The sequence below is a fragment of the Terrapene carolina genome, unplaced genomic scaffold (assembly GCF_002925995.2).
Source record: "Terrapene carolina triunguis isolate 2854851 unplaced genomic scaffold, T_m_triunguis-2.0 Scaffold31, whole genome shotgun sequence".
In the NCBI taxonomy this organism is placed as follows: Eukaryota; Metazoa; Chordata; order Testudines; family Emydidae; genus Terrapene; species Terrapene triunguis.
In genome coordinates, this window is record NW_020664382.1 from 587,310 (window position 1) to 612,508 (window position 25,199).

Genomic DNA, 25,199 nt, shown 5'->3' on the forward strand with positions numbered 1-25,199 from the left:
GTCTCTAGAAAATAACTTCCAGAGCAAAAGACAAACCTGTTATGCCCATCAAATGTAGTGAGTTTATAATGCTTGAACATATCAATTTTAAAAGGAATGGGGTTTATTATGTCCCGTCCCATGAGAATGCCTTTGGAAAAGACACGGATTCAGCTACCCTCCCCAAAAAAGCTGTGTCACTCTCTCTCTGTGTGTGTGTGTGGGGGGGGGAGGGGGTTTGTAGACACCTGACCTAAAATAAGACCTGTTAACCATCTGCATGGAGCGGACTCCATATTCCCTATTGGTGAGAGTGACTCTCACAGGAAATCTAGTCAGAAATAAACCTTCATAAAACCGGCCCTGCGAGCCTGCCGCTCTTTCCTGTGGAGCTCGGTGTTGGAAGTAATTCAGCTCCAGACTTTATTTTTTCTTTGTGGATTTTGTTAACGTTTCTCCCCACATCCAGGTTAGTTTCCCACATTGCCTTGCTCCAGAGAGGGCAGGTGCCCTGCCCTCCCCAGAGGCAGAATTTTCGGGGGTGTTTCTGAGTTTTTGCCAGACCAGTTCTTCTATGGCAGCTCTCTCTCACTTTCTCCCACCCTTTGAGGATCTCTCCTGCCTAGTGGTGAAACAAACTGCCTCTCTAACATGACCATTCCCTGCCCCCTTCTCCTCTGCCCAGAGCACAGCCACATTAAATTGAGCTCTGTCTAGAGTCAGTCAGCATTGCTGTCTGATCATCCAGTGGGGTATAAATCTGCCAGCCATCTGCTTGGGATGGGGAGATCCTAGCTCTCTTAGGGGTAGAAAGTGGTGGTGGGCTGTTTGTTTTTTATTGGGGGGAGACTCTACTGCTTGATCAGTCTCGTCTCTTGATTTTTGGAGACTGCCTGCTGTAAACTGTGGGCATCTTCTAATTAAACCAGCCTGTCTTCATGCCGTTGTCATTGCACAGGATGTGGTCACAAATTTTGCCACTCAAGTGCTGCACCAAAGCCGAGCCCAACTTCCCATTTCAGTTATAAGCCCGTCACAGCTTGACCCACGATCGTAAAGCTTACTGTCGTCCCAGTGCTGCACAAACCCTAACCAGCCCTTAAAAGACCCTTGTGTGTTGTTTTTTCATACATAGGGAAACTAAGGCCATGTCTACACTAGTGAGCCTACAGCGGCACACCTGTATTGAAGCAGCGGCGCGGCTGGAAGATGGTTTGTGTAGCTGCTCTGTGCCGACGGGAGAGAGCTCTCCCATCGACACAATAAAACCACCTCCACGAGTGGCAGTAGCTGAGTCGGGGAGAAGGTCGGTCTCTGACATAGCACTGTGCACACTGCCGCTTAACCCAGCAACACTTGCGTTGCTCGGGGAGGTGTGCTATTTGCACCCCTGAGCGACACAAGTTTTGCCGACATAAGTCCTAGGGCAGACATAGCCTAAGACTCTGATGCTAAGTGATTGCTCAAGCCCCCCAAAGAGTTAGCGACAGCCGTTATTAGATCTCAGAAGTTCCTGGCTCCAGCTGCATGTTTAGACTGCTAGGCTATGCTGTCTCACTGGAACTTGATACTAGAACAGCGTGAGACTGAGCCCCTCCTCTGATGGGGTGAACAGATGGGGAAAGCAGAAGATTCCAGAAGACTTCAGCTTTGTGTGTCATAATGAAGGCAAGACAGTAGCAGTATGTGGTATAAGCCTACATTGCTCTTATGTTCGGTTGCCTCCATAATAATCTGTAACATCATAACAAAATAGGGTTTAAAGTAGTCTGCTGCATATGACATGTGGCTTTGAGGTAATCCTTTTACTTCTCAGAGGATGCTCAAAGTGAGTCTGAATAATGGCAGGTTCTTCTTTCCTTTTCAAAGACACGATGCCTTCAGTTCCTCCAGAAGCAGAGATGGACAATGGTTCCTGCCCTCACTTCTCTGCTAAATGTGTGCTGAATGGAGGCCTGGAGAAGGAGCCCGGTAACATCAGTGAGGAGAGAAAGTGGATCCGACCTGACACCCCTAGCAAATGTACCTGGGAGCCGGGGAAACTCCCCTCTGAATCCCCTCATTATCACCCCACTTTGTAAGTGATACCTTTCTTTCCTTGTTGCCTTTCAGTGTTAACCAAGACTTTGTCCCCTCAGAGCACTGCACGGGTTTAACTAAAGGTGTGAATTTTTTTAGCTGTATTAGTTAAATTGGCATGATTTTGCATATGGACACTTTTGTATCCGATACCTGTAATTTACAGTTGCAAGCTCAATTAATATGTTTAAACCTAGCTTATGTTTTATAAAAGAGGCAAACTCCCATTGACTTTAATGGGGTCAAGAAGACATCTTTTGTGTTTGACAGTTCTTTTTGCTTTCTCGTATTTACACATTCACTTTCATCTTCCCTAAATGGCACTATTTAAACCTCCCTCCCAAAAAATGCAGGCAAGAAATGAATAAATTCACCAGGAATTTGGTCACACCTGCCTGTAATTGCAGCATTAATCTGTGCTCAACATTTCATAGATTCATACAGCCAGAAAGGAACATTAGATCATCTAGTTCAGTGGTTTTCAAACTTTTTTCATTTACAGACCCCTAAAAAAATTTCAAATGGAGGTGCACAGCCCTTTGGAAATCTTTGACTTAGTCTGCAGTCCCGAGGTTGAAAAACCACTGTTCTATGGTAACAATAACCTTTCTCAGACCCCTTAAACATAGTTTGCAGACCTCTAGGGGTCCATGGACGACTGGTTGAAAATCACTGATCTAGTCTGACTATTTGCGGTCTGCTTTTGTTGACAAACCATGGTTTGGAGCAGTCATGGCATTGATGGAGTTTATATGTGCATGCACATATAGAAATGACTGACGCGTTCATTTTTCCTGGAAGGGCTGAAATTTATGTCAACCTACTTCAGATGGTGAGAGCATAGCAGGCTGTGGATCGCAGCTTTGTAGTTCTTGCCTTTGACCTGGGAATCATTCTTTATCTCCCTCCCCCTGTATATCTCTCCAGTGAATATGCTTTTTATTGTAGCCCATATCTGCTAGAAGGCGAAAATGTCTGAAATCTTATAAATTACCTCCCTGCTCCCCCTCATTACTAATTTGAGATGCAGAGAACTCCTTTTCACCTCTTTCCTTAAAATTAACAATACCCCTTCCAAGCTAAACGGCCTGTTCTTGATGTTTAATAAATAAGATTTCCAACTCTTCTAAACAAAGAACATTGCTAACAATGTACAAATATTCCCTTCACATTAATCTTTTGCTTAAAGAAGCTGATGTGAAGCTGCATAAGCCAGAGGGCTTGTCTACACTGACAAGTTTCTTCGCAGTAAAGCAGCTTTTTGTGCTCAAACGGCAGATGTGTACACACTGCCAAGCCACTTTTTGCACAGAAACTCCTCAGTTGCAGCACGGCAAAAAAACCACCTCGTCGAGAGTCGTAAGGCTATTTGCACAGGGGCTCCAGCACTCTATTGCCAGTGTAGATGCTTAATTGCTTTCTGCGCTGTAATTGGCCTCCGGAGCTGTCCCATAATGCCTCAAGCGGGCTGCCCTGGAGACAGGTGCCCCTCCCCTTTCAAAGCACCGTTTCTGACAGCCTTTGCGTGCTGTGCTGATCTGCTCCGGGACACAAAGTAAACCAATAATGTGGAATGCTCGTGCTGTTGAACACAGAGGGCTTGGCTACACTTGCGAGTTAGAGCACATTAAAGCAGCCCCGGGCGCCCTAGCTCACTACCCATCCACACTGGCAAGGCACATAGAGAGCTCTGACTCTAGGGCTAGAGCGCTCTTGGTACTCCACCTCAGCGAGAAGATTAACACTTGGTGCGCATTGGCTGAAACGCCTGGGCATCACTGTGAATGAGTGTTGCATTACTGCGCTCTGATCAGCCTCCAGAAACTTCCCATAATCCCCTTAAGTCAAGTGGCCACTCTTGTCATTGTTTTGGAATCACTGCAGGAATGCGGATATGCCCTTTGAAAGCTCTGTTTCTGACAGCCAGCATGCTTATCTGCCTTGAGACAAAGCAACCATTACAGTAACTCCTCACTTAACGTTGTAGTTATGTTCCTGAAAAATGCGACTGTAAGTGAAACGATGTTAAGCAAATCAAATTCTTCTTCGAGTGCTTGTTCACGTCCATTCCACATTAGGTGTGCGCGCGCCGCGTGCACGAATCGTCGGAACTTTTTTCCCTCAGCGGCTCCCGTCGGGCCCGCAGGGTCCCCCTTCCCGCCAGAGCGGCGCCCCGCCCTCGCGTATATATATCCCTGCAGGCCCGACCCTCCCTCAGTTCCTTCTTACCGCCCGTGGCGACGTTGGAACAACTCTGTCTCTCGCCTGAGAGTGTCCCTTAGCATAGCCATTAGCAGTAGTTAGCAGTTCATAATTACAGTTAAGAGTTTTAGTGTTAAGTAGTTGTTTAGTTCTTCTAAGGACCAAAATCACTTGGTGATAGGGGTTTGGTCAACCCCGGCACCGGCCCTGGGCGGCGGGGCATGCCGCACGCCCAAGGCTTTAAGGCGTGTGCCGCGTGCCGCAGGCCTATGCCAGTGAGCGACCCGCACGAGTCGTGTCTCCGTTGCCTCGGGGAAGCTCACCAAAAGGAGCGCTGTAAAATTTGTAAGGCCTTCAAGCCCAGAACCAAGAAAGAGAGGGAATTTCGCCTTAGACAGCTCCTCATGGAGGCGGCATTACAGCCCTCCTCTTCCGCGGCACCGTCCGCTTCGGTGCGGAGCGCCCCGGCATCGGTCCGCGACCCGACACCGGCGGCGCAGACTAAGCCCGCGGCACCGCCAAGGCGGGAACATGCCCGGCACCGATCTTCTTCGCCGGCCAAGGCAAAGGGCCAGCCTAAGGCCCGGGGACGCTCCCCTCATAAGAAGGCGGCACCGGCGAAGCCCGCAAGTGCGGCCAAGGCCGTAACGGCCCCGGTACAGGTCCCGGCACCAGTGGCTCCGGCGCCGAAGGGCCCGTCGAGCCCCGGGACGAGCGCGTCGAGTGCGGAGGATGGGCTGGAGGAACTGTTGGAACAGCCCTCCACCCCGGACACATTTGAGGCGGCAAAGGACCTCATCGAATTGTCCTCCGAAAGCACACTCCGCGCTGCAGACATTCCGCCGCGGCTGCCATCCAAGGGCAAACCGGCGATGATGCGCCCGTCGCGGTCGCCATCTCGGCACCGTTCACGGCGCCGGTCCCGGTCGAGCTCCACCTCGGTGGACTCCCGGCTTCCCGCCGCACAACGGGCCGCGAAACAGTCAGGGCCCGATGCGAGCGTGGCACCGCCTCAGCAACCCGGCTCGAGCAGGCGCCGGGACGCTTCGATGGCGAGACTTCCAAGACCACCCTCCCGCAGCCGCTCCCGGTCCCGCGGTCAACGGTACCGTTCCCGGTCCAGATCGGCACGCCGGTACTCACGGTCCCGGTCCAGACGGCACCGCTCCCCGACACCGGACCGGCACCGCCCCACGGCACCGCCATGGCCCTCTAGGTCACCGTCCCTAGCGTCGGAAGAGGACTCGGGCCTTTCCAGATATGGCCGCAGAGGGCATGCCGCTAGAGAACACGAGGCCTCTTGGCAACCACATTGGAACCATCCTGGGCAGTGGCCATTCTGGACACCGTGGGCCTATCATCAGCAAGGCCCTCCATCCAGGACTTCGAGGTCGGGTCCCTCAGGAGACCGGTCCCGCTCCCCACGGTGCCGCCCTACCTCCCGTGCGGAGGCCACGGTCTCCAGACCACCGGATGCAGAGAGGGCGGACTCGGCACCGAGCTCGGCACCGTCCCTGACTCGGGACAGGGGGCGCACCCCGGAGGGACGCCCCACCGAGGAGGAGATACAGGAGGACGAGGAAGCTCAGAAAGCCATGACCTCCTCCTCCTCGCCGGACGAGGCCGTGGCGGGCACGACAGTATCCGGCCCTCCCCCTATTGACCACCGGGCTCACCAGGACTTGCTCCGCCGGGTGGCCCTTAATTTGGGTCTACAAGCAGAGGAGACGGTTGAGCAGGAGGATCCGATGGTGGACATTCTGAGCCCAGAGGGTCCCTCCAGGATCGCGCTCCCGCTTATAAAAACGGTCCAGGCAAACTATAAGACCGTATGGCAAACGCCAGCCTCCTCCGCGCCAACCGCAAAAGGCGTAGAACGGAAGTACTTCGCCCCGTCCAAAGGGTTTGACTTTCTCTTCTCCCACCCGGCCCCATGTTCGCTGGTCGTCTCGGCATGGCTACTCTCTGGCTAAGTGGGGTGGAGCACAGGTGTTCACACGAGGTTCAGCAAATCCTACTTGGTAGTAGGAAACCCTCCACGAGGGCAGCCTACCTGGCTAAGTGGAAGCGCTTCTCCTTGTGGTGTGCGCCTCACCACTCGCAGCCTTTACAGGCCTCGATACCTCTGATCCTCGACTACTTGCTGCACCTCAAGCGTCAAGGCCTCGCCCCCGCTTCTATTAAGGTGCATCTGGCCGCCATTTCGGCGTTCCACCCTGGAGAATCGGGCAGATCCGTATTCTCCAACCCCACGGTGGTCCGTTTCCTCAAGGGTCTGGAGCGGGTGTTTCCCTACTCGCGCCCTCCTATTCCCCCGTGGAACCTCAATCTGGTTCTCACAAAACTTATGGGGCCGCCCTTTGAACCCCTGGCCTCTTGCTCCCTCACGCACCTTTCGTGGAAGGTCGCGTTCCTTGTGGCCATTACCTCGGCTAGGAGAGTGTCCGAGTTGAGGGCCCTCACCTCGGAGCCCCCTTATACCATCTTTTACAAAGACAAGGTGCAGCTTAGGCCTCACCCTAAATTCCTCCCGAAGGTGGTTTCGAATTTTCACATGGGTCAGGACATTTGTTTACCAGTATTCTTCCCTAAGCCCCATACGGACCCGAGCCATCGCAGCCTGCACACCCTGGATGTTCGGCGGGCATTGGCCTTTTATCTGGACCGTACCCGACCTTTCCGTAAGTCGTCTCAGCTGTTCGTGGCCATTGCGGAGCGCATGAAGGGCCAACCGATTTCTACGCAACGCCTGTCGGCGTGGATAGTGCACTGCATACGTACATGCTACGAGCTCGCCAACACGCCTGCTCCTCAGATCAGGGCTCACTCCACTAGAGCCCAGGCGTCCTCGACGGCCTTCTTGGCACAGGTCCCGCTCCAGGAGATCTGCAAGGCAGCCACCTGGTCGTCGGTGCATACCTTCACAGCACACTACGCGATCCACCATCAGACTAGAGATGATGCAGTGGTCGGCAAGGCGGTGCTGCAATCAATTATTCCTTGACTCCTACCCTCCTCCAACGGTAAGCTTGCGAGTCACCTAATGTGGAATGGACGTGAACAAGCACTCGAAGAAGAAAAGACGGTTACTTACCTTCTGTAACTGTTGTTCTTCGAGATGTGTTGTTCACGTCCATTCCACTTCCCACCCTCCTTCCCCTCTGTCGGAGTCACCGGCAAGAAGGAACTGAGGGAGGGTCGGGCCTGCAGGGATATATATACGCGAGGGCGGGGCGCCGCTCTGGCGGGAAGGGGGACCCTGCGGGCCCGACGGGAGCCGCTGAGGGAAAAAAGTTCCGACGATTCGTGCACGCGGCGCGCGCACACCTAATGTGGAATGGACGTGAACAACACATCTCGAAGAACAACAGTTACAGAAGGTAAGTAACCGTCTTTTTCCCCCATAAGAATTAATGTAAATGAGGGGGTTAAGTTCCAGGGAATTCTTTTTGCACCAGACAAAAGACTATATTATATACACACCTCTACCCCGATATAACGCTGTCCTCGGGAGCCAAGAAATCTTACCGCGTTATAGGTGAAACCGCGTTATCAAACTTGCTTTGATCCGCCGGAGCCCCCCAAAAACCCACTCTCTCCCCCCACATACACACAACACACTCAGTCACACTCCACCCCACCCCCCTCATTTGAAAAGCACGTTGCAGCCAATTGCATGCTGGGATAGCTCCCACAATGCACTGCTCTCTGTGACCGTTGCAAGAGCTGTTAATGTGGCCATGCCAGTGCGCTTGCAGCTCAGTGTGGACAGACTGCAGCGCTTTCCCTACTGTGCTCTACGAAGGCCGGTTTAACTCAAAGCGCTCTACATCTACAAGTGTAGCCATGCCCAGAGGCAGGGTGTGTGTGTGTGTGTGTGTGTGTGTGTGTGTGTGTGTGAGAGAGAGAGCCTAGGGAGGGAGACGGGGCTGATGTCGGGGTTTCCTCCTCCCCCTGCCTCAGGACTGGTTGCTTCCTGCCACTGTCTGACCAAGACAGCGTGTTGACACACTCTGTCCCCCAAAACACTGTCTTCCCCCCCCATACACACACACTCCGTCACACACTCTGCCCCCCCACACCACTTCAGTTGAAAAGCAGCTGGCAATGTAGTAGGATGCCAATGGAACAATGGGATTGGGAAGCCTGCATCATGTGATGCTGTGCCTGCCCCATGAGGCATTGCAAACCATTCCCAAAGCACCCTGCGGCCAGTTGCACAGTGGGATAGCTACCACAATGCACTTCTGTCTTTGCCACTGCAAGAGCTGCTAATGTGGATGCGCTCCAGTGTCACAAGGAGCACAGTGTGGACACGCAACAGCAATTTAATTCCAGTGTTTTAATAAAAGTGGTATAATTTGTGGCACAGAAACTTGCCAGTGTAGATGTACCCAGAGTTAACTTATGCTAAGTAACCTATTAAGCAGTTGCCCTGATCAGGTGAATAATTAAATTAAGTGGTTGGTAATGATGACTATAAACTACATCAGCGTTTTTCAGTGTTTTCGGGTTGCGACCCAGTACTGGGTCGCGGCATGTCAGGCATTGGGTTCCTCTGGTCAGCACCACTGACCAGGACGTTAAAAATCCCATCGGCAGTGCTACCCAGCTAAGGCAGGCTAGTTCCTACTTGTTTTGACACCGCGCCGCACCCCGGAAGCAGCCAGCAGTGGGTCTGGCTTCTAAGCAGGGGGGCCCCAGGGCTCCGCGCGCTGCCCCGCCCCGAGCACCGGCTCCACACTCCAGATTGGGGGGGCGCCTCCGCTTAAGAACCAGACCTGCTGCTGGTTGCTTCCGGGGTGCAACACAGCCTGTGGTGCCAGGACTGGCAGGAAGCCTGCCTTTGCACCCCGGCTGTGCCGCTGACCGGGAACCACCAGAGAGAAGTCCGTGCCCCAACCCCATGCCCCAATCCCCAGCCCTGAGCCCCCCCAAACCTTGAACCCCTTCCTGCACCCCAAACCCCTCATCCCTGGCCCCACTCCAGAGCCTGCACCTCCAGTCCAGAGCCCTGACCCCTTCCCAAACCCCTGCCCCAGCCCTGAGCCTCCCCAAACCCGGAGCCCTTCCTGCACCCCAAACCCCTCATCCCCAGCCCAGAGCCCTGACCACCTCCCACACCCCAACCCCCTGCCCCAGGCCAGAGCCCCCTCCCACACCCTGAACCCCTCATCCCTGGTCCCACCTCAGAGCCCTGAGCCCCTCCTACACCCCAAACCCCTCATCCCCAGCTTCAACTAGGTCCCCAGAAAAAAAGTTTGAAAACCACTGAACTACATGATGCGTGAGGTAAATGCATGTACCTTGTGCTATCCACACCATTTCACTGATGTCTGATTACTCCAAAAGTTTTGGATCAGGGTTTTGCTGTCTTAAAAAGTCCTTTCTGTTGTAAACTTCTGTATGTTTAAAAAGAACATCCAAGATAAGCACGTGACCTCCCAGTGTTACTGCCAAGAACTGATTGATGTGTCGGTGCATGTGTGCATTAGGTCAAAGTCTCCAAACATCCTGCCAAACATTCTGAAGAAAATCGGTGATACTCCTCTGGTACAAATCAACAAGATCGGAAAGTTCTTTGGACTCAAGTGTGAACTCTGTGAGTACCTGCTGCAGACAGAAGTTAGAGATGTATCTTCAGATGTTGTGGTAGAGGTGTATCTTCAGAAATCTGGATCACCCTATTTAACGGTGTTCATGAGAGCTGGTTGGGAAATGCTTTTTGTTCCTGTGAAGAGGTTGACAAAAATGAATGTTTTTCAGTTGCAAAAAGAAAGAAAATGCTTCAGTTTTTGGGTTTCTGTGTTTTGATTACCTCTACCTCCTCTTCCGCCCCCTCTCGTGCACATAAACAAACAAAAAGCAAACCACACACGCTACACATCAAAAATGGACATTTTCCGATGACATTTCCCTTTTGATTAAAAAGCCATTTTTGGTCAAAAAAGTTTCAAATGAAACTTTCAACCAGCTCTCGGTGTTGCCACTGGGCCCTTCGGAATGAGGCTGCAGAATAGTCCCCAAAGAGCAGTGCAAATGATGAAATGGTTGTAGCAACTGACTTTTTAGGAAAGATTTAAAAGAACAGACTACAGTCTACGTAGCTTAACTAAACAATGATTGCTGCATGGTAATAGTGTAAATGTACGTGGAGGGGATCCTCACAGAAGACAATTAAGAGATTCTGTTTACTGTTGTCCAAAGGGCTGACACTTGGAGACATGCGATAAAATGAAAGCGTGGACTTCTTAACAGTTAGATCAAGCTCCCAAGAGGTGGAAAATTCAGTAGGGAACAATTGGCAAGGGAATGGCCATTTTAAAAAATTCCACCTGGTACTGGTAGAGCACCCTAACCTGTCCTCACTCCCCCTCTCCTGAGTTGAGCTACACATGGGCTTTTAATGCTCTCTGATCCTCTGCCCCGGTGTAACAAGCAGAGAAAAGAGGGAAAAAAGGAGAGACCCACTGATTAAGACGAAACTGACATGGTGTGGAGCTGCTTGTTCCTGTGGCCAGCTGTGAAATGTGCCAAGAACTTTATCAAATTGGCCAAAGACACTGGAAATGCTGACTTCTCCACTGTACTGTGGGCTGCTTTTCCCTTTGTCTTGTTGGGAGGTGGGGGGTGTTTAACTGGGAAAAAATGATCTTAGCTGGAGTGGTTTTGGATCTCAGTAAGGAGTCAGAATTCCTCTGGTGAATGCTGTAGTGCCTTTTTTTTAACACACATTTGTTTGACTATTTTGTTTCCAGTGGCAAAGTGTGAGTACTTCAATGCTGGGGGGAGCGTGAAGGATCGAATTAGCCTGAGGATGGTGGAGGATGCAGAAAGAGCTGGGATTTTGAAACATGGGGACACGATCATTGAGCCAACATCAGGAAACACAGGTAGGAATTTCTAGGTCACAGTGAGATTGCTAAGCAACTGTGGGATCGTGGTCTGAAGGCTTCCATGGAACAGGTGGGAGAGGGGTTGGAGCAGAGACAGCTGCTCATTCAAAAGAGAAAATGCATCCTTGCCTGACAGGAGGAGAAAACCTCACAGAAGTTCTGCTCCCAGCTCAGGGTCCATCTGAGGAAGGAAAATATGATGCTTGATGCTGCTCAGGGACTACTGCTTTCTTTTATGTATATAGAAGTTAGTATCTGAGCACCCCACAATTATTAGAGGACTTTGTTGTCCTCACTATACCCACGTCAGGTTGGGAAGTATTTTCTCCATTGTCCAGAGCAGATTATAAGTGACTTTCCAAAAGTCACATGAGGCTGAGCTGGGAATCAAACTCAGGTCTACTAAATGTCAGTCCAGCACCCTATCCACTAGACCATCTTTTGTACCCCTTACTCTGTAGGAATAGATCAGTAGTCCAGCATCCTGTCTCAGATAGTGGCTGATGCTGGATGCTTCAGAGGAAGGTATAATCTCCAAGTTATTCAGTGACTGAGATGGAGCAGACTAGTTGATGAGAGCAGTCTGGAATTCATTTTCAGCTTCTGCTCTGAAGCACAAGGATTGCTAGCTCTTGTATCTTTATTCTACAATCTTGTATCCAACTGAAACTGCAGAGAGGATGTGGGGGGGCAGGATGAATTGGCTCCTGGCCCATGAGTGGGGCTTGTAGACATTACTGTAACACATAATAGAGTACCCAAAGCTGGAATTTGCCCAGGACATCCATGGGTTGTGCTTGTGGAAAGAGCCATGTGCATCCAAGTGGTGAGGTGCTTAGCTGTACAATTTGCCCGAATGACTTCAGGTAGTACAGAGCATTATAGTGAGGCACCAGTTCTGCGGTGAACCTATTGACTAGCCAACACCGCGTCCTGCAGCACGTAGCTGTTCTTCAGAGGTGTCCCATCTGAATGCTGACACAGCTGGACCCTGCTTAGCTTGCAAGAGCTGCTGATAGCTCAGCGCAAGTTAATTTCGTACAGCTCTGCGGCACAAGCAAGAGTGAGGTCTGGAAAGCAGGAAAAAGAATAGCTTTAAGGTTAGAGCCTTTGGTAGTCACATGACATCCTAGCAGAAACACTGGGTGACTATCTAGATACAGCTCTGTTTTCAGCACTCACCCTTTGAAGGCTGGAACTGCAGTCTGAATTCCACTTTTGAGACCTACGAGTTTGGATCTGTATTTTGCATGCCTCTGACTCCTTACCTGTGGTGACACGGCTGGCTGTAGCTGACACGGTGTTCTGTCACACTAACAGGACTAGGTCTCTTAAATCAGAATGTCCCTCTTGCCATGGGATCTATGGGGTAGAATGGCAGAGACCGTGAGGAATGTGTAGGGTAAAGGACTTCTCCTCCCTGTGAAGACTGTCTTGTTTTACTAAAGGTCATGAAGAATGGAGGCAAGGCCTAGGTAGGCAGCTGTGATGCTCCCCAGGGGTAACTAGGGTTTTGAGGCACATCACCACCACCTGTCCTAGAGTGAGGGAGTCTTGTCAGTGCCTGCTGTGGATCAGCTCCTGAAACCAGCAACCTGTGACAGCACAAGCACTGCCTTCCAGGCCTCTTCAGGCCTCTCACTGTCTGTTCCGGTAGAAATAGACACACACGAACTCCCAAGCCCTCTCCGAGCATTCCTTGTCGTATCCAGCCCCTTATCCCCTGAACACTCACAGAAATAGCAGGTCTAGAGGATTCAAGTGATAGTGAGTAAGGATACTGGAAATGAATGGTTACATATAAACCGAAATCATAGCACACTTTCTAGAGAGTAAACAGGTTAACCTCTGGTCTACAGAAGCTTATCTCACCCAGAGTCCTCTACAGCGTTTTCAGTCAAGCTTGGTTGAGACCCCTTTTTCAGAAAGCAAAAGTGCTGTCCTCTTACTTCCTCAGTGAAGGATGTCTGGGTGTTCCAGTTGCCCCCTTCCCAGATATACCCAAGTAAACCTTTGTTATGCACCTCCAGATAAGATTCTCTGCCTCTGCTGTGTTTCTCTTCCTGTTAGTTCTTTTTTACAATCCTTCCTTTGCATTCAGTTCTGACTGGTGATAGGGGAACCGTTGTGAACGAGACGATACTCAATTTATGTGAGACTAGACAGATCAGAGACATCTCCTGTTCGACAGAAAACCAGCTTTTCACCAGCCTTGATACAGACTTTAAGAACATATGTTCAGTATACATACATAACTCCTTACATAGTATCTGTACATGTATTTCACAGGGATATTTGTGACCAGTGTGACACCAACTTTCATTTGAGACCTGACATGACATTCTTTGGTGAACCAGAATGTACATCCCAGAATCAGGGTAACCTCCCTGCACCTCATTTCTGGTTGGCATCAAGAGGGTTCTTGGGTCACAGCAGCACAGGGAATTGCCGGTCACTCCTGGCCTCTGCCCATAGCTAATTTCTCTAAGAAGGGATAGGATTACTCCTCTCCCCTACACCGCACTTCCGCTGCACCTGGCTCCCTAGTTTGACATTTGCAGCACTTTCATGTTAATCTCTTAAGTGTAGGGTAATAGAGTTTGGGGTTTAGAATGTCTTTCTGGTTGTCAGTGTTGGTCAGATTTTACCTCAGTATCGGGCGTTAGTGAGACCATGGTTGGAATACAGTGTCCTGTTGTGGTGTCATCACTTCAGAATGGATGTTGACGAGCTGGTTGCGAATTTTTCAATGAAACGTATTTTCATCAGAAAACTGATTTCTCAAAACCAAACTTTTTTGAAGTGTATGTCTCAACAAAAATTCCTCAGAGAAACCCACCCCAGAATACCTAATGGCTACTGATTCAGAGTAGGGGCTTGAACCTGGATCTCCCACATCCCAGGCAAGTGTTCTAACCACCAGGCTCTCTGGCACAATGTATATTTAATTATTTATACGAGGTGGAACAGTTCCAACATGAGAGAGCAAGAAGACTTCCCCGGTGAGTGCTCTGACCACTGGGCAATTGGTTATTGTGAGGTGGCTCTTTTTAATGGAGCGGGAGGGGGTGGGGAATTCAAAGGGTCTCAGTTTTTTGCTCTGATATGGAAAGAAAACAAATTCCAAAACCTTGACGTTGTGCATGAAATGGAGTTGTAATTTTCTGGCCAGCCCTATCTGATACATTGGAAAGGGTTCAGAAGAGAGCTACAGGAAATGATTCAAGGACTGGAAAACATGCCTTAAGGTGAGAGAGAAAAACTAACAGGTTGAGCTTCATTTATCCAAGAGAAGGTTGAGAGGTGACTTGATAGCAGCCTTCAACTACCTGAAGGGGGCTTCCAAAGAGGATGGAGCTCGACTGTTCTCAGTGGTGGCATATGACAGAACAAGGAGCAATGGTCTCAAGTTGCAGTGGGGGAGGTCTCGGTTGGATATTAGGAAACACTGTTTCACTAGGAGGGTGGTGAAGCACTGGAATGGGTTACATAGGGAGGTAGTGGAATCTCCATCCTTAGAGGTTTTTAAGGCCCAGCTTGACAAAGCCTTGGCTGGGATGATTTACTTGGTGTGGGTCCTGCTTTGAGCAGGGGATTGGACTAGATGACCTCCTGAGGTCTCTTCCAACCCTAATAATCTATGATCCCAATCTACAAGTACCTACCTGAGGAAGAGATCTGTGAACAGATATTTAATTGAGCAGTCAAAGGCATAACAAGGTCCAGTGGTTGAAAGCTGAAACTAGATAAATTCAGCCTTGAAAAAAGGTGCAAATTTTTACCTTCTGTTAGAATTATCCTCACTTATGGGCTTGATGTAGAAATTATTGAGTGAGGTTCTACAGCCTGTGTTATGCAGGAGGTCAGACTAGATTATTTTAATGGTGCCTTCTGGCTTTAATCTATGAAATTCTATTCACTCCCAAACTACATCTGTAACATGTGGGCAGAGGTGGGGCAGAAGAAAAACTAGGCTGGGAAACCCAGCAACATGAACTTGCAAATTTCCCTGTCTTTGCTCGCCTTGTTGATGGCTCTGGTCTGGGGTTGAGCCAAATGGTGCCTTTAAAGCAGACCGTCCTGCTCTCCAATTATCTTGGAGATCAGCAACCTTTTCCTTTTTAGTCTCTGCAGTGATACCCCATTCAAGCCTGCAGAGAACAGCTCTTAAAACTGGGACATGCAGAAGCTACCACTGTGGTTTTGTTTCTCTTACAACATACTCTGTATTTCTCCGCTTCCAGGAATTGGGCTGGCCCTGGCTGCTGCAGTGAAAGGCTACCGCTGCATCATTGTGATGCCAGAGAAAATGAGCATGGAGAAGGTCAGAACTACTTGTATTGCCAATAATTAAAAATAAATTTGTCCAAATATGTTCAGATCCTAATGAGAGGAGGATGCCATCGTTTTGGCTGTGAAATTGGATAGTGAGGCACTGCAAACAAATTTACCATGTGTCAGATATTTTTAAATAATTGGTCAGAGTATATGTGTAAACTTGGAGGAGGGGGAAGGGCAGAGGGGGTTGCTGTCAATGTTGAAGGGGAATATTGGTAGGCCAGTCACAAAGCAAAAAGGCAGACGTTATAGAGGTGAAGCTGCCAGTAGCTGTAGCACCACTGAGTGTAGGAATTTTTAAAGTATTCATGTCAGTGACAAGAAAGACTTTAAGTGCGAGCAGAAAATTGAAGTGATACTTAATCTATGGAAAGACTGTCATTGAATGGAGGGTCTGAGAGAAGCCAGTGGAGACAGCTGAAGAACTGGATGCTTTAACATCATGTTCTATGTAGAGTGGTGAGACCGGAGAGAGGGTGCTACATTGCAGTGTATTGTTTCAGATTACACTGGTCTACAGTTTTTGAGACGTCGTCTGCTTCAGAGATAAAATGTGCTATTTATTATGTATTTTGATGTGCTGAATTCAAATATGACAATTAAAATAACTGGCTACTGTTTCTAAGATATTTAAGTTTTTACATTTTATGTCTATGTATATTGTGTAGCTAGTAGAGTTTTAATCATAAATTGTAAACCTAGGTCTTTTCATGTGTTTATGGTTGCGTTACATGATATTTCACCTGTCCTGTTTATGTAACACTTTAAAAATCAGCAAAAGGGTTATATAAATAAAACTTATTATGAAACAAAAGGCAAAAAAACTATTCTGTACATAGTTTAGTCCTATTCAGTGTCTACTCGGCGCTTCTTGGCTTGTCTCTTGTATTCATTAAATGGAGCATCTTTTGTCACTGTCCAGCAATAGTCTGCAAGCATTGATGGGCTCCATTTGCCCTGATAGCGTTTCTCCATTGTTGCAATGTCCTGGTGAAATCGCTCGTCGCTCACTGCTCCAAAGTTTGGTGGAAACAAATCTAGATGAGAGTGCAAAAAATGTATCTTTAGTGACATGTTGCAACCAAGGCTTTTGTATGCCTGTAGTTGTCTGTCTTGTTGTTTCCAAGAAAATTTATTGCCACTAACTGGAAGGCTTTCCATGCCGTCTTTTCCTTGCCACGCAGTGCATGGTCAAATGCATCATCTCGAAGAAGTTCACGAATCTGAGGACCAACAAAGACACCTTCCTTTATCTTAGCTTCACTTACCCTTGGAAATTTTCCACGGAGGTACTTGAAAGCTGCTTGTTTTGTCAATGGCCTTGACAAAGTTCTTCATCAGAGCCAACTTGATGTGTAAGGGTGGTAACAAAATCTTCCTTGATTCAACAAGTGGTGGATGCTGAACACTTTTCCTCCCAGGCTCCAGTGACTGTCGGAGTGGCCAGTCTTTCTTGATGTAGTGGGAATCTCTTGCACGACTATCCCATTCGCAGAGAAAACAGCAGTACTTTGTGTATCCAGTCTGCAGACCAAGCAAGAGAGCAACAACCTTCAAATCGCCACAAAGCTGCCACTGATGTTGGTCATAGTTTATGCACCTCAAAAGTTGTTTCATGTTGTCCTAGGTTTCCTTCATATGGACTGCATGACCAACTGGAATTGATGGCAAAACATTGCCATTATGCAGTAAAACAGCTTTAAGACTCGTCTTCGATGAATCAATGAACAGTCTCCACTCATCTGGATCGTGAACGATGTTGAGGGCTGCCATCACACCATCCATGTTGTTGCAGGCTACAAGATCACCTTCCATGAAGAAGAATGGGACAAGATCCTTTTGACGGTCACGGAACATGGAAACCCTAACATCACCTGCCAGGAGATTCCACTGCTGTAGTCTGGAGCCCAACAGCTCTGCCTTACTCTTGGGTAGTTCCAAATCCCTGACAAGGTCATTCAGTTCACCTTGTGTTATGAGGTGTGGTTCAGAGGAGGAGGATGGGAGAAAATGTGGGTCCTGACACATTGATGGTTCAGGACCAGAAGTTTCATCCTCTTCCTCTTCCTCGTCTGACTCAAGTGAGAATGATTCTGGTGCATCAGGAACCGGCAGTCCTTCTCCGTGGGGTACTGGGCGTATAGCTGATGGAATGTTTGGATCATGCACAGTCCACTTTTTCTTCTTTGACACACCTTTCCCAACTGGAGGCACCATGCAGAAGTAACAATTGCTGGTATGATCTGTTGGCTCTCTCCAAATCATTGGCACTGCAAAAGGCATAGATTTCCTTTTCCTGTTCAACCACTGGCGAAGATTTGTTGCACAAGTGTTGCAGCATATGTGTGGGGCCCACCTCTTGTCCTGATCTCCAATTTTGCAGCCAAAATAAAGGTGAGAGGCTTTCTTAACCATAGTGGTTATACTGCGCTTTTGTGATGCAAAAGTCACTTCACCACAAACATAGCAGAAGTTATCTGCACTGTTCACACAAGTACGAGGCATCTCTGCTCACTTTGGCTAAACAGAAATGGGTCCCTTTGCAAAATCAAACACTGACAAATAAGAGAGCACGACACTGTATGATTTCTAGAGCTGATATAGGGCAATTTGTTCAGCAGAGTGATGTAAGCTTCGTTATGATTGCATCATCCATGACTTCTAGGAATAACATGATGCAATTCATATCATGTATGACGCAATACCAGCTTCAGATTGCATCATTCATTGTTTTGCCTAAAAAGCAAGTACTGTCCAAACCCAGTCATAGATTTATTCATAGATCCAGTCAAAGATGTATTTTAGTCATTTCTGGTTTAAATTGAGATCCCTTCCCTCTATAACTCACTTATCCTCCGCCATTCCCAAGTCAAGGGTCGTATATACTGACCCAATAGCATATCTTGAAAACTAGAGCCAATCAACAATTTTAAGCATCATTTTCGTTCTCAGTGACCCAGAATTAGTAAAGTTTGACTACATTTATTTCAGAAGCATTTTGGCTGTAGAGCAGTGTTACACAGTGGGAAGTGATGGCAAGTGGCTACAAAGCAAATATGTTCTTTCCTCAGCTTAAGGAAATTTGGATCCATATGTGCTGAGGAAGCTTTAACGACAAAGGGGAATAGATCAATATGGAATCCTTCACTGTAGCAGCAGTGGAAAAAAATAAGTTTCTAGCCTTCATGACTTCAGTCTTGCTGCGCTTGATCCCAATCCTGCACCGCTCACTTGGGTAGAACTCCCACTGAAGTCAGAGGGAGGTTGGCCTGAGTAAGGATGGCGGGATCAAGCCTCTGCTCCTTTGATTTCAATTTTTAGGTATCCATTTGGAAGAGAAAATTCAGAGCAGCACATAACCTCGCCATGGGAATAAGATGATCTTGGTCTAGGTAGTTCCCTTACACCAGTGCTAGGCTGGATGGCAAAGAAAACAATGCTGAGTGTTCATGATTAAGCTCTAGGCACTATGCACAGGCTTCTTGGTGTGTTAATTTTTGTTCTTACAGCCTACATTTCACTCTTTGAACCAACAAGCATTAGGGCCCTCCTGTGTGGAGGCATCAGGTTATGCATTGACACAGCTGTTTTAAGAATTTTCCATTCCCAAGTCTTGGGTGTGTGAAATCTTCGCAGCTGTTGCGCCCAGGCAGGCCTAGGGGTACAAAACCACTACGTAGCCGGAAGAGGTACCTGAACATTACAACTGATACATTTAAATAGTGCCTTTCACACAGAGATCCCAAAGTGCCCAACCAACTTCACAGATGAGAACTGCTTTCCCCATTGTTATAATTCAGCCAACTCGAGGGCTTGAGATGGTGTAAGTAGCTTAAAATCTGCCTATATTTCCTATATTTTACAACAATCAAGAACAAGTGAAGAAAAAAATTTGGCCCACCTAAAACTACAGTAACTGTAGTAGAAGACAAAACTGAAGTGGAACTAAGCGAGGCCATTGGAACTAACATCACTACTCTTGACGAAAACGACATGAGATTTTTAATGACCACAAATGATTAGGACCTCTGTTTTCAATGTCCTCTGAAAAGACAGTGACTCCAGCAGGAGAGGTGCCCTCTGGTACTCTGCTGGCACATGAGCAAAGTTTGGACGTGAAAGGAAGAGTGCTACATGCTGAATTGCCCACACCACATCCTGCAGCACCTGGATCTGCCCTGGAGGCCTGTTGCTTAAACACTGACTACACCCAACCCTCCTTAGCTAATGACTTTTTCAAATGATCACACTTCTCGTGGTATGACTGCAAGCATAAGGGGATGCTTATGTTAAGGGTTCTACCACTTTGCTATCTAAGTGGAGGTGTACTGCATAATATGTTGAAATCACTGCACTTATTTTTAACATATTTATTATGGTGCTGTCTGTGAGCCAACCAAGAGTGGGTCCTAGTGCGCAAGGCACTGTACAAATCATTGGAAATAAAATGGTGGTTCTAGGCTATGGCACTGGGAGTCTTGGGTGTGTCTTTACTAGTCTGTAAGGTAGCTGGTGTGTACATGTTTTTAATACTTTGCACTGAGTAACACCTCACTACACACTCAATAAAGGTATGTAGAAATGTGAGAGTCCTAGATTCATACTCCAGACAAGCAGACTGTAGCCAAATGCTCCTTTCTTATTTGCCATTGAATGTTACGTTTTCAGGTCAAATCCATCATGTAGCTTTCAAAACATGAGTTGTGGGAATGGGACAGTGTTGCTTGGCCGTGTTGATAAGAATTATTTTAGCTCTGTAATTCCTCCGGCAGAACTGATTAGATTTTGCGGGGAAGGGGGGATCTTCAACTAGGTTGAGCTGAAAATGCAGGTTACAAACTAGTGACAAATGTATGTCCTTGTAGGCAAACAACAATGATCATACGTTTCAGGCCACTAGACATTTAAAAAACCGAGACACAGAGGACAGTGTTTAACCTGTATGGGGCATCTGTTCTGAAACACTTTGCTTCTGGGGATTGAATTGATACAGACTTTAAGCAGTGGGTATGGAAGAGATGCGCACACTTGTTTATATAAAGTTTTATAGTTGGTTTTTTTCATCCTCTGGCATACCAGTAGGGTCTCTGTGCCTATGGAGATTTTTGACTCTGTTTGATTCAGGTGGATGTTCTGAGAGCTCTTGGCGCTGAGATTGTGAGGACCCCAACTACTGCCAGATTTGACTCGCCTGAATCTCATGTGGGAGTAGCATGGCAACTGAAAAATGAAATCCCCAATTCCCATATCCTAGACCAGGTAAGGTCCTGAACAACTGAGGTGCATATGTGGGATAGAGAGAAATATTGGTAATGTCCTTTTCCTGCACTCCACAGATAAGAGTAACAGCAGCCCGGATTGAGGGTACGTGTAGATTGAACCTGGGATCTCTGGATCTAAAAGTATGAATTGCTGTTGCCTTACCAGGTTCCGTAGCTCAACAAAAGTAGCAGATCACAAATGTCTAAATGTGGCTGTGCCACTAGAGTGGCACAAAAAGCCCAGGGTGAACTGGCTTTTCAAATTGAAGCAATTTAAATCAACAATTTTAATCATGATTTAAATCAGCAAACCAGAAATACTGATTTAAATCCTTAGTTTGAATCTTGTTTTGTAGTTGTACTTTTTGGTTATTTTCCTAAAGAAAAATTGATTCTCACTAGTTGGTGGCCATTAAAATATGTTGGTTTACAATTAAATATAGCTTTTGCACTAAACTTGGGTCTTCTTTTTACTAACTAGGACAATATACTATAATTGCTTAATAATTGTGCATAACTTAACGTACTTTCAGATGCTTAATTTTTACATTTTGTTTATTATGTTATGGAATGATGCATTTCTTATTTACTAGATTAACTTTTACCTGTGATTTGTGTCGAGCTCTATTTGGATGGAAATTGGAATTGAATTAAAAATGTGCAAAATAGCATTTGTTTTGTTAGTTAAATAAACCTACTTTATATGTGCTGGATACATAAGAAAAAATTGTAAAATATGGTTTGCATTTACAACTAACTGATTTTATTAAACAAGGGAAGTATCTGTAGTTAGTGAATTGAACTGATTGTTTCTGGTCACCATATCCCTCAAGATTTTAGAAGTAGTAAATCTCGTTTTCTCACACCTAGTTTTTATTCATTGATCAGAAGAGGAAAACAAACATTTCTGCTTTTTCAGCTCCAAGTCAGTTTCTAAACTTTAAATGAATTAGTCAGTGAACTGAACTAGTTGAATAAACTGAAATGAAGAAAATACTCTTGTACCCGTAGAAGAGGCCACTGCTATCAAAAGCTGATTTAGCACTTCAAACTCTGGTTTCTGGTGCTTGCCAAGTGACTTCCACTAGTTCAGTGGTTTGACTTTCTTTAAAACTTTGGCAGCAACCATATACTGCTTAATATTACATTTCTAATTTATTTCAAGTGATATTGATAATTATAGTAAGTTTAGGCCTTAACATAAGTTGTCATAATTTCAAATGTTTATTTAAAAAGAAAGATTTAATTTAAATCTGATTTTAAATAAAAATATACATAATTTTAATATATATCTATTCTTATCCACCCTGAAAGAACCACCCTGTGTTAGCATAGGTTACAGAAAGACCAAGGTAATGTTCTCTGCTAGGTTGGCAATTCTGCATATCGGAGTTGTAGAAAGTTCAAACTTCTACAGAAGATAATCCCACAGGCAGATTGCCCTTGGCTTTCAGGGATGTTGGGGACCTTAGCACAAAAATACCACTTGCTTTAATTGGAGCAGTTGCAGGAATCTCTTCCAGGCCAAGGTAGAAAGTATTGGTAAATGGCTGAACAATTTAGAAACTGGTGGGGCCTATAGTGTTGTTGTGGGGCTTGAACAAAACTGGTCATTTTTTTTTGACCTGCTCCTCAGGATTTGATTTTGATGAGCTGTTTCCATGGTTCAATATGTTTTCCATTGTATTTCAATCTAGTACCGCAACGCCAGTAACCCCTTGGCACACTATGACACTACAGCAGAGGAGATCCTGCAGCAGTGTGAAGGTACGCTAATTCTTCTGCTAGCACTCTTTTGAATTAACCTCTGGAGTGCTCTTGTTTTAATCACATCCCCCTGTGGAAAGCAGATCAAGGCTCTCAGGGGTATAGAATTGCAGAGGCTCTGAGATAGTTTATGTAATTCAAATGAGACCCATCTAGTTAGAAGTGTGGGATTTTTAAAAAATATTTTTTTAAAAAACCTTTTGCTTTTACCTTTCTATGACTGTGACCGGCCAGGCAAAGTGATGACCCCTAGATAAAGAAGTCTGCATAGCTCAGAGGAGTCGAAGAGCTAGGGAGTTTGAGTATTCATGAATGGGAAGTGGTTTTTAAAAAGGCTTGACTCTTAGTTCTTAATCTAAACTGAGCATGTGAGTTTTTATTGATCCTTTTTTTATTTCTTTCATTTAAATGCAATTTAATTTAATACTAAAACTCTATGTGTAAGGTCCACTTACCCCATCACAAGACATTCCTCAATTGGTGGTATCCTCAGGAGTACACATAGTTTAGGAGCCAAGCTTTTCCGTAAGGATATGATTGTGTCAATGATCACCACTGTCACGAACCAGGAATTTTGCCATTTATGTGGACCCAGTTGCCGTGCATTAACAGTACGGTAGTTCACTTGGATCTAGTCCCATTTCAAAGAGGACTAAATCAAAATGAGCTAACAGACTGTTAATGCGCAGCAACGCGGTCCACAAGGTTACCATGACCTGAGCATGACATTATTTATTTTCCTGTCACAGTGCCAGGAATTATGCATGATTTTACCATGGCATAATTGTATTCATACTTACCAGTAAGTTGTGTTTGGAGCCAGCAGAGGGAGCTTGCACATCACGTTTCTTGGTCTGTGCCATAAAACCTCATATTTAGCTTCTCAGTGGGATTTCTGTATTTAAAGTAACAAAGCCCTATATTAGATTTAGATAGTGACGATGACCTGCATGTAAAGTGCAGTTATATAATGAGTTTTTGTTTGTCTATGCATGCTTTCCATGTCAGACTTCCTCAGTTTACAAGCGCAAAGGTGGTTTTACTATCACTGAAGCCTCATTTTGATCTCAGACCCCATCTTGACTCTCAATCCATCTTGTAAAGTCAATGGGCCTTATTCTGATCTCACTGTCACAGGTGTAAGTCTGATGTCATTGCTTCAGTCAATGAAATTACACCTGTGTGAGATCAGAATCAAGCCCTATTTCTTGGGATGTTTTTGATTTGTAAGCAACACTTTTTATAGAAGTGCCCAGGAGTTAGTGAAGTGCTCTTTTATTTCTGGTAATAAATCATTTAAAGACAATCAGATAAAATAATTGTTGGCCAAGTCCTGATTATTCTATTAATGCACAAAAAGAGCTAGAATAAGGACAGATCAACATCTACCACCAAACATCATAAAACAAATCCACAGATGGCAAATAAGACACACACACCCCTCAGCCCTTCTCCAAAGCCTTGAAAACATGGGTGTTGCAGAATGCCCAAAAGGCTGTCACAAAGCTGGGCCCTGTTGGACTAAACGAGGGGGAGAAGGGGGAACAAGGGCTGAAGTTAGGTCTCTGAATACACCTGCTGTGAGGTAAATGGCTACTTTACATTGTCACCTTTCTGACATTAACTGCGCTTTCATTGGAGAGAGACATGCATCTTGTGCATTCCTAATCTGCAATAAGATTTTTATCTATAATCCCAATGGATGTTTTCAAGGTGGTATTTGATTCCTTGCACTTAAAATAGGAAAAATAGACATGCTGGTGGCTGGAGCTGGTACAGGAGGCACCATTACTGGCATTGCAAGAAAGCTGAAAGAGAAATGCCCAGATTGCAAAGTAAGTGGCAAACTAAAGCATCTTAGTAACTATTTCTAGCTTAAGTGACTTGCAAAGTTCCTTGTGGGAATAAATCCCATTTTTCTCATCTTTGTTGGGGTGTTTTAATCCTCACCTGGGACACATCTGCTTGTTCTGAGCTGGGTGGTAGTTTTGAGCTGTTCACAAAAAGCATAGGAAGCTACCTCATTCTCTTTTCACGTGTGACCCAAGTCAGAGTTTGATCCTGAAAATTAAACCACAAATTCCATATGGCCCATATTGACAGTTTTGTGAGGTAACAGTCCTAACATAACACTTTGATTTAATGGCTATGTGTTGAAAAAACAAGTGCAACGGTAGCCAAATCTGAAATCCCCTTCTCCAGATTATTGGCGTCGATCCCCAGGGCTCCATTCTTGCTGAGCCTGAAGAACTGAATAAAACTGACAAGACAACATACGAGGTGGAGGGGATTGGATATGATTTTGTCCCTACAGTGCTGGACAGATCGGTAAGTCAAGCTCCTCAATTAACCACTCCTTGCCTTCCGCTCTGAGGGGGGTGGGAAGAAGTTGGAAATAGCATGGCAGCTACTGTGAGGCACCCAGAGTGTGTTTCTTTGAGATTAGAGGGGTTAGGAAGCACAACGAAAGCCTCTTCCCACTGTATCCCAGCAGGTAAAGCAGCCCCAGGTGAACGTCTGAGCTGGACACATTTCTCTCGCTCTTTCATAACACTGTGTGAAAGCATGCTGTGCAGATAGCTCTTCCCCTGAACAATCCCTTTAAATAAAACCAAAAAAAAAACCCAGCCCACAGCTTGATCTCTAGTTCAATGACATCAGGTGCGAGGTAGGACTC

General features: G+C 46.5%; 1 protein-coding gene across 1 annotated transcript in view; it reads left to right on the forward strand.

Moving 5' to 3' along the window:
* The window catches only part of LOC113406528 (cystathionine beta-synthase-like), a 56,077-nt gene that overhangs the window by 18,162 nt on the left and 12,716 nt on the right, over positions 1-25,199 (forward strand). Inside the window, exons 3-10 of the mRNA XM_026651796.2 lie at positions 1,849-2,056; positions 9,756-9,862; positions 11,019-11,153; positions 15,401-15,480; positions 20,619-20,753; positions 22,453-22,522; positions 24,266-24,357; positions 24,725-24,850. Coding sequence (XP_026507581.1) covers positions 1,854-2,056; positions 9,756-9,862; positions 11,019-11,153; positions 15,401-15,480; positions 20,619-20,753; positions 22,453-22,522; positions 24,266-24,357; positions 24,725-24,850 — 948 coding nt within the window. The 5' untranslated portion in view covers positions 1,849-1,853. The remainder of the gene's footprint in view (positions 1-1,848; positions 2,057-9,755; positions 9,863-11,018; positions 11,154-15,400; positions 15,481-20,618; positions 20,754-22,452; positions 22,523-24,265; positions 24,358-24,724; positions 24,851-25,199) is intronic.